Genomic DNA, 10039 nt, shown 5'->3' on the forward strand with positions numbered 1-10039 from the left:
CCGCTTGTCGATCAGTGAACCGGTTGACGCTCCGAGGAGGCGGAGCCATCGATGTTGTCATCGTCGAAGATGATTGAACGCCGATGGCCTCAGATATTCACGCCTGAGAAGAAGTGATTTTACGTCTCCTGGACTGTACGCCGATGCGAAGTTTATGGGCGAAAAGATTTAAAACAACCACAATAAGGTAACGCTACGTATTTCACAATGGCGGTTTTGGGTGCTCACGAGCACCGGGAGTCGGCTCGCGGTGAGCGGGTTCACCCGGCGGTTGCCATTGTTGTTTTGGACTGAACTTTCGCGTCAGGCGAAGAAGATAACCACCTTTTTAACGTCTCGAGCAGCTAGGCCGCGACAACACAGCTCGCGCTGTCGAAGCCAACGGTTGCCCACACTTAAAACAAACCGTCGTTAGTTATGTCTAATCAGAAAAAACGTGATTTAATAGCGAGCGCACACCGCTTATCCAGGCGCTTAGCTAGCGTTAGCTCTCGTTTAGCGGTTGGTATTTTACGTAGCGTAGCGTTACTGGGCGTGAAAAAGAAGACAGGTGTCGTCGTTACCCGCCTACCTTTAGGCTCACTCGTGCCCTGCGCCGGGTTTTTTCTAAACTGTCGTGCGTGTGTGTGTGTGTGTGTGTTTTTAACGAATGTGTCGTCTGGGTGAAGGCGGAGACGACGAGGCGCCCGGACTGTGAGATGCGTCCTCCCCCGACTCTGCTGTGCTTCTTCTGCACGGAGGCTCTCTGGCGACCAGCTCGTCCATGAGGACCACCGCGGATCTAGATGGACGATCACGACTGACCGGGACACTGGAGTTATTTTCTCTTGAGTCATTGCTTTAAACTTAGCGACGATGTCTGTCTCCGTGAGTACATTATTTGTCTCTTTTATACTAACTCTTTTGATGGTATCAAAATAGGATTACAGCTATTTCATTTTTTGAAAGCTAAACAATGTATCATTTGCTGGACGTGGTTTTGCTCTTGTATGTTATCTCACCTTGTCTACAGTATTTAATCAGGCTCCTCATTGCCTCCATTACTGTTCTAAGGGGGTCCCACATGGCTCAATGGAGCCCAGTTGTCCCCAGGGGGTTGGTTTAGAAAATGAAAGAAGGCTTGACTTTAGGTTGGCAATTAAATCCTAAACAGCAAGGGACAGATGTGCCTCGTATCCCCTCCCCCTCTCTCTCTTTTTGCTCATTACCATTAAGCCCTTGTGTCCAGTTGAACATTGATCCTCCCCAACTGAGCCCCTCTTTTCTCTCAGCCTCATAATTATTGACACAGCTGGGAATTTTTAGTTTGTCGTGATGCTAGATTTTTAAGTTTTGTTGTTGTTGTCTTCACCCATCCTCTTCCTGTACCTCTTTCTCTGACATTGGACATTTTACGAGATCTTCCCTATTCACTCCTATTCACTCTCCATTCAATAGCCTCAAACAATCAACCTTTTGATACTCCTGACATTGCCATGTCAATGTACTTGCTTGTTTGTGGTGTGCAGATGTGAGAAACTAGCTTGTGTGAATTTAGGCTGTTAATTAAAACCTATTTTTACTGGCCATTTTGTGTGACTGTTGTTTGCATTATTAGACGGAAGGGTGTGTGTTTGTTTATGCTTTCTGCTCTTGTCCTCTCTCTCAGACGGTATTGGCAAAGGCCCTGTTTGACAACACAGCCGAGAGCCCGGAGGAGCTGGCTTTCCGGAAGGGTGACATACTGATGGTTCTTGAACAAGAGCAGGGTGGTGGCCCGGGCTGGTGGCTCTGCTCCCTGCATGGCAGACAGGGCATCGCCCCTGCGAACCGTCTTCGACTCCTCCAAACCGCCCCACCCCCAGGGTCAGACCCCCACCGTGGCCCCGTTGAGGACTCTGTCTACCTGTCTCCCGTCCCCCCGCTGAACCGGACTGCAGTCAGCGGGAGTGCAGAGGACATGGATGGAGTGTATCGCTCCCCGCCAGGTGTTGGTGAGGTGCGAGGAGCTGGTTTAAGGCCAGGGGAGCTCCGCAGAGTCGAGGACGGGCGCCCACGCTCGCACTCAAGCTCTGGCCTCCGGCCAAGACCTGACTGGGACTTAGAGGGGGCAGGGCGTCCACGCTCACCCTCTCTGAGAGGCCGAGGCACAGAAGTGACAGGAACACTTTATCAGACTCCAGTAAGTCCCATGCCTTCAGCAGCTCAGCACGCCAGACAACCAGGAGCTCCCACAGCTTCAGAGTCGGTGTACCTCGCACCCACTGGAGTTCCAAGGGCAGCTGATGAACCAGAGGACACTACATATCTAATTCCTAGAGAAACAACTGGACACTCGGACGACTGTTATTTGGTGCCCAAAGGTACGCCTCTTGCAGATGACGATGTTTACCAATCCCCAACAGGGGGGATTGTGGGCAATGCTGTGTGCTCTAATGGCCTTAGTGTAACACCTGGTACCCCCCAGCTGAAAGTGAGCCAGGACACACCTGCGATGTACCAAACACCTACCCCTGTGGGAGCAAACTTCCACAGGACTTCTGCCACAGCGTTGGCCCACCAGCACCCATCTCAATTAACCCCTATCCAAGCATCTCCCAGAGCTTCGCTCAAGGGAGGTTCACCCAGCCCCGCTGTTGCAAAGGGCAAACCCAGCCTGGCCTGTCACCGGGGGTCTCCTCTGCTGGTCCGAGCAGGGCAGGTCAGGGTTCCTGGTTCGCCGCTCTTTGCCCGTAAACCTCCTCCACCAGCTCCTCCGGTCAGGGGAGTAACCAGGAAAGATTCGGCACCATCATCGGCTGATTCTAACTCTGTAACTAAACCCGCTGCTCGGGTCTCTTCTGCGAGCCTGCAAGAGGAGGACAAACAGAGGGGGGGTCCTCAGAGTAAGGAGGACAGGACGAATAATGTCCTGGAGAAAAGCAACAACGCGCTGAACAAAAGAGGAGATAAACCAGATTACTCGGATGATGTGGATGAGCAGGTTAGTGATGACTACTTCACCTATTACACTGAAACCCAATATTGATGTTTTTTTTTAAGGATCAGACTTATTTTATTTGCTCCAAAAATGTATTTTATCATAGGGTGTTTATTTGTGTAGTAATTTGCATGTTGTCCAAGTTTAATCAGCATTTTTTTTAAATATACAACTTTTGATCGACCAAAACCTGCAATGAGAATGTCGTTTGTGTCTGTAGGTGTACGACACCCCTCCCAGTGGCAGATGGCAGCACCCTGTCCCATCTTCCATTGGTGATGATGATGACGATGATAGCATCTATGACACCCCTCGCAGTCTCCCACCACAAACTGATTCTGAGTCGGAGGTAAAGACAACCCGTAACAATCCAACCTAAATGACACTTTCTTTTCGGATGCATTCAACCTCCTCTTGCATTTCTGACATTTGAGATTGAAATATCTGTTTTACATCAAATGTGTGTTTGTGGAGTCTGTGCAGACATTAAACTTTCATCGATGACATATTTAACAGGATTTTCTGTCATGCCTATAATTATGCTTTTTCTTTCATATTCTGACAATCAAATGACAATCCTTCTGAATATTAATAATGACTGAGAACTGTCTGGGAACCGTTAATAAACCGGTGTGTTGACTTCATGTCTGAACAAGTGAAGCAATTCAGGAACAACAGATGACTATCGTATAGCCTGACACCATTACTCCCCACATTCCAGCATCAGTCCGTCTCCCTCAGTCGGTCTCCCTGCCCCCCTTTCAAGGCGAGGCCACACCTGTCTCTTTCTGCTTGGGGAGCCTGTCCAACCAGTCCAAATGCTGCTGCTATTTTCTCCCCGTCACACCCATCTGTCATGGCCATGCCAAGTCCACCAGCACCCTGCCCCCCAGTGGTCTCCCCTTTAACCTGACTTAAATACCTCTGCCAGCTGTTGGATTATATTTTTCCTCTTTGCCTGCAATTACTGGATGTGGACTCCCTGCTTTTAGACTCCGCTTTTCGAGGGGACTAATGTGTCTCCGCCCACATTTGGTGTTTGTGGTGACCCCGTTTCATGTGTTTTTACTTTAAGCAGATCTTTCATGCACAAGCCAGGTTTAAAGGAAGTCCAAAGTCTTCTAAACTCACATGATACAAGTTATTGGTTTTGTAAACTCTGTGAACCTCCAGTATTGTGGATGCGTCATTGTTCTCACAGAAACCCCGTATTGCTTCATAGCCTAATGAATACATTGTGTCCCTGTCTCATAGCAATGATCCTCTGTCCACACGATCATGAAGTGAACAACAGGCATAATAATAAAAACATCCCCTCTTGTCTTTTCTTCCCCGTGTAGGTCTATGATGTCCCCACCATCACTCTCAATATGTCCACATCAGATGTCCAGCCTGAAGAAGGCGATGAAGACGTATACAGTGTTCCTACACTGCCAGGGGTGCCTCTGGGCCCGGGGGAGTCCACCACCAGCCTCTCTGGCGAGGATGTCGGACCGGCCTATCGCGTCCTAGCATCTGAGAAACGAGTTAGCAGTCACAACCGGGACTCCTCTGAACCCGACTGTGGCATCTACGACATGCCCGCGCTCACCGGCGAAGTGCTCCCTCACTCTTTGTCGTCCTCCTCCACCTCCACTCGCCGCCTCTCCGTTTCTAGCAACGGCTCAGGCGACGTGCAGTGGAGAGCCACACTCGCCGGCTTCGTCCACTCGGTGCTGAGCGCCGCCTCCGGCTCGGCCTCCGCTCTGTCGTCGCGCGACCTGGCCGCCTCGTTGGCCGAAATCCTGTCGACGTGGAAAGCGTGCCATTCGGACGACCCGCCGCCGACTCTTCAGCAGGCGTGGGCTCGTCTGTTGGACCTCCTGCCGGCGTTGTCCGCTATCGGCAACGCGCCGCCGTCCGAAGGGCTGTTGACGCTGGTCCAGCGCTCCTTAGAGGAGAGCGCCCTCCTCCTGCAGGCTCAGGGCCGACCGCGCTTGCCTTCCCAAGACTCCCTGTCCCGCAGGCCGCTGCCCGCGCTCCCAGTGCCCGATGGGAAACCCTCAGGTGGTGGGATGGGCTCCCGTAAAGGAAGCTGGATCCAAGAGCGGCCCCTGCCGCCGACCCCTCACCCCGCCTTCCCCATGCCCCCCACTCTGTCGACGGTGACGCTGACCATCGGCCCCGCTGACGGCGACGACGATGACCCCAGCAACGAGTACGCGGGGATTGGCTTGACCCCGATCCCTGCCCCCGTACCGACTGGGGACAGCGTTGGCTATGTCAAGCTGCAGGTCGGTTTAGATAGATAGATAGATAGATAGATATATACTTTATTAATCCCCAAGGGGAAATTTACATGATTAAACTTCATTTGATATCCAAAATGTTTAAGAACGTTTCAACTTGTTTAGGCTACTAATTTGTGTTTTTTTAATATTACATTACATTACATGTCATTTAGCAGACGCTTTCATCCAAAGCGACTTAGAGTACAAACTAAGAACAACAAGAATACAGAAAGTAACATTTCCTCAACATAGTCGAACTACAAAAGTACCACAATAAGAGCTATTTAAGTGCCACTGAAGTGCAAATCTGTGTTTTAATCCAGCCTAAAACAGTACAGTACAGTCTAGCAGCTTTAAACAACAAATACAAAAGTAACTTGGCAGATAAAACTAATTTAAAGAAGATACTTAGCAGGATCCAAGTAGTCAGTAGTCTCGCCTCACAGGTAGAAAATGCACACTATATTGGCTTTTAATCATTTACATATTTTGTATTTGGTTCTCTTGTAGATGTTTTTTTTTCATTTGTTTAAATGCATCTTTACCTTTTTTGCAGCCAACTGTTCACACTTTTTATTTATAAATTCATAGTGACAACGCTATGAAACACGGAGTCTCCATGAGTCTGTCTGAATGGCTGACTGTCTTCTCTCTCCCACACTAGGGTAAACCTGAGCCACTTCCTGATATTCTGAGTGAGAACGGACACATACAAAACATCAATGCAGATCCAACGGTGAGTCTCTTTTTTCTGTTCTTCTTTTTTCTCACAGTAAACACAATCCTTCACTCTTGCGATCCAAAAGTTTTTGTTCAACCGAAACTAACAACAAGTCAACACAGATAAGTCATTGATTCCCTCTGTGTTGTCCACAGTGAGCTCTGTTTACGAATGAACACAGTGACTCATTAATCCAGTTTGCTGCAGCTCTTTGGCTGTTGATGTGGTTCAAACCCATCTTTTGTCTACACTTCCAATGTTGCGCAACACTTACAAACTTAATATCCCATCAACCTCTCTTGATTTATGTCTCACGAAGCTCGACAGCCATCCACCGTTATTGAGAGAATCTTTTAAGCTCTGTATTTGTTCTGATAATCCAACATCAAGGCTTTTAGTCTGCGAGCACAGAATACATGCGCAGAATTACAATGTCTCTCGAGTCAGTTTGGTCTTTTTAAAGACTGAGGCCATGTTTTCTTCACTCAGTCTCCATTTTTTTCTACTCCTTGCTAGATTCCTTGGCTACCCAATCGACGACCAACAAACGGTCATTTGTAAATCTTAACAATCTTGCCTCTCATAGAATGGAGGCTGCAGGACAATGAGTGGCAGAAAAGCACAGTCATTCTTTCAACAGTGCCACATGCTGACGTACTATATGTACGACTTTCTCAGGCTTTTAAGTTCGGTGCAAGACTCAACTTTATTTAAAAAGAGGACCGAGTTCTCACTTCTTGTGTTACATTAACACCGTTATGCTTCTTTTAATCGGAGTTGTCTGATTGGTTTGTTATGATCAGGGCTGTAACAAATGATTCTTTCATGCATCCATTTTTTTCCGGATTCATTATTTGGTCGATAAAATGTCAGAAAGTAAAAAATAATCGTTCTAATTTCTTTAAAAAAATGTTATAGACTATCTTGCGTTGTACAACTAACATTGCGAAACTCAGTTTACTGTCATGGGGGACAAAGAAAAGCATCAAGTGTTCTTTTCAGTTATCAAAACAGTCGACCGATCAACAGAAAATGAATCGGCTATCAGTTTAACGACTAATCGTGAGAGCTGTAAGTCCTCTGAATGTAATGGGAATAACTGCAGCATAGCAAGAGGGCATTGAACATGTATTGTTTATTTTTCATTCTCCATGTTTGGATGTCCCACCGTTAACGGGGATTATCCAATGAGGAAAACGTCCACTTTGCCATCCAATTTCTCAGATTTGTTGACTTCCCTTCCAAACACTAACTTCATTCCTTCCTTCCTTCTTTCCTTTGCACAGTTGACCCCATCCCCTCCGCTTCCTGTGTCCCTCTCCCTGGAGGACTCGGAGCTGCTGTCCTTTTACTCGTCTCAGAGCCTCGCTCACCTCTCCTGCCTGGCGGACGCCATCGACGTGCTATTCAGCAGCGTGCAGGGCAACCAGCCGCCTCGCATCTTCGTAGCCAGGGGAAAGAGTCTCATCGTGACGGCACACAAATTGGTGTTCATTGGGGACACGCTCTCCCGCCTTCTCACCTCCGCCGGCGTCCGGGCCAAGGTGCGTAGAGAGAACCCCGACGCACATTTCGTTTTCATGACATTATTTGTGCAAAATCATGTAATATAGCTGCTGCGTTGACGATTGGATGCACGCAGTGTGCACGCTCTCGTCTCGCCGGACAGTAACTGTGGAGTCGATCAGTCGTTTGATAATAATTGTGTTCGTATTCATCTTCTCTTATGCAGATCACAACCTCAGGGGGACGACTCTGTCAGTCCTTGAAGTCGGTTGTCGTGGCAACGAAAGGCGCCGCACAAAACTACCCGTCGGTATCCGCCACCCAGGACATGGTGGACCGCGTCGCTGAGCTCTCCCAGCAGGCCGCCGGCTTCTCCACTCTGCTGCAGCGCCTGGCAGAAATATCTTCATGATATTTCCAAATCACTTGCTTAAAAACTTTGTTTACACTACACATATATATTTTCTCCTTTAAAAAAAAAAAAATGCCTTATTTGTTGTTAGACTCTTGCGTTCGAATGGGATCGGAGCAAGCGGCGGCGAAACCCTGGAATCGGGTTTCGCCTCGCTGCAGCTGTTACTAGGATGGGTTGTGAGTGTTGGTTCTGTCCTCCAAGTGTGTGTTGGCTTGCCTTTTTGTGCTTTGATGCCAGGCACACTTGTCTTTTTGAGTGTTAACTTATTGAATATTTAAAGCCCCTCCGTGGCTTTGAGCGTCCGCGCGGACTGTTTGTCTTAGGAACTTTGCTTTATTATGCTTGCCATATTTTCTTTCCCTCACATGATAGCCATTTTCCTTCCTTCCTTCCCTTTTTATTTATTCAGCCAGCCATCCCCCCTTGTTCCAAAAATAGCCCAGAAGGAGGCCTAACATCCTGGTTCTGTCCTACTTTCTACTGTTAACCTGAAAGGCCTTTTTGTGCTTATTATTCTGAAGCTGTTGACGCAGCATATCGAGTGTTTTGGGATTAATATGGATGGAGTTGTGGAGTAGGTAGTGTCCCCGACTTCCATTCATGAATCTGCAAGTATGTGTTGTGTTGTCCCCATTTTCCACAAGAAAGCAATCTGCAGTACAGCTTGTAATCCATTAGAAGAGATAACGAGAAGCCTCTCGACGCATGCAGGTGCACACGCCGCATGAGGAAAAAAAAAATCCTGTCTGACAGACAGTATTCGAGAGTCGGTTATGCTAGTTGGGGGAGGATTGACCTAATCCTGTTCTTTCCCACAGTCACATGGTATCCTGGCAGCGGATAAGAAACCTTTTCCAAGCTCACCTGTCGCTACATGTCTTGCAGATGCATGCATACCTTTCTTTGACTTCTTTTGCTTTTCATGTTCATTTCCCACAAGATGTTAAACCGCCCGTCAGCAGTGCTTACTCACTTTCATGTCGAGTAGAAACTCGGGCCCGGTGTAATGACGATATCGTTAATTCATAATGTAAGCAGGTAAACGCAGTTCAGTTGACACTTGCCATTTTACAATATATATATATATATATATACACTAGTTTTTGATAAAAGGGGGGAACTTTGCATCTTAAATCCCACAAAACACCCATTTCCTTTTTTCAGACTACCCTAAGAAAATAGTATTACAGTCTGACCTCAACCATTTTTGTTTATACAAGTTATCAGATTTTATTTGTTGGTCTGTGGGCAAACGGCCCATAAAACGTGTCAACACTACAAAGGTACTCTAAAAAGTTGGGGTTGGAATACTGACAAATTGCTCTCATCGTTGGTCATATTTTTTAATCATGCATTGTTATTGGTGTTTTTTTTCCAGCTCAAATTCAGTATCATGAGGGCATCGCATAATTGTCTCACTTGTGTGGCTTTGGTTAAATCATTCTTTGAAGAATACTTAATTTTCCTGCTTTGACATCTCTGCTGCTGCAGTGCCACCATGTGGAGGTTTGAGGTGTTTCTTAATGAAAGCCTGCTTGGCAAAACAAGCTCTACACTAGGACGAGAGCATGATTGGCAAGTAACCTTTAGCAGTATATTTATTACTGTCATTTGTTATGTTATTTGCTTTCCTGTTTGCATGGCTTTAATTTGCGTATTTTTTTTATATATATGCACATAGCTCGCCATGGGGTGCTATATTACTGGGTAATTTACGAAGAACATTTTCTTTCTGAAAAAATATGCTGCCTTACACTTCAAAGATGTGGCTGTTTTTTCTTTTGTACAAGGAAGTTTTCTACACTACGTGAACTCGTATGAGTCTGTTATCTGTATTTGCTGAGGTATAGAAGTGAATCTTTGACTTTTCTCCCACAGTAATACACCTCTTACATTTAACACTACATTTGATGTTTGTCTTGTATTCCTGTTCAGAATGCACAAATACATCTTTTGTAATTAAACAACTGTTTGGATTATTTAATATGTACACATACATTTATTGTAATGTATTTTTCTGCAGGATATCTATTTGAAGTGCAAAAAAAATCGGTGCATTTTCTTCTCCATATACTCTACTTTACCGTAGACTAGTCAAATCCCGAAGAAAAACATTTTAAATAAGAGAAACTCCTCTTAAAAAGTAAATAAAAAAACATCGCCAATAT

The 10039-nt window shown here is 46.4% G+C and overlaps 1 protein-coding gene across 1 annotated transcript; it reads left to right on the forward strand.

The window, feature by feature from the left end:
- Nucleotides 1–640: 640 nt before the first annotated feature.
- Nucleotides 641–9855, forward strand: efs (embryonal Fyn-associated substrate). Its single transcript, XM_056442421.1, has 7 exons — nucleotides 641–867; nucleotides 1649–2962; nucleotides 3180–3308; nucleotides 4300–5232; nucleotides 5894–5965; nucleotides 7237–7494; nucleotides 7683–9855. Exons 1-7 carry the CDS (start codon nucleotides 856–858, stop codon nucleotides 7866–7868), a joined length of 2904 nt encoding a protein of 967 aa, XP_056298396.1. The 5' UTR covers nucleotides 641–855; the 3' UTR covers nucleotides 7869–9855.
- The last annotated feature ends 184 nt before the right edge of the window (nucleotides 9856–10039 follow it).

The sequence above is a fragment of the Pseudoliparis swirei genome, chromosome 21 (genome assembly GCF_029220125.1).
Source record: "Pseudoliparis swirei isolate HS2019 ecotype Mariana Trench chromosome 21, NWPU_hadal_v1, whole genome shotgun sequence".
Lineage (NCBI taxonomy): Eukaryota > Metazoa > Chordata > Actinopteri > Perciformes > Liparidae > Pseudoliparis > Pseudoliparis swirei.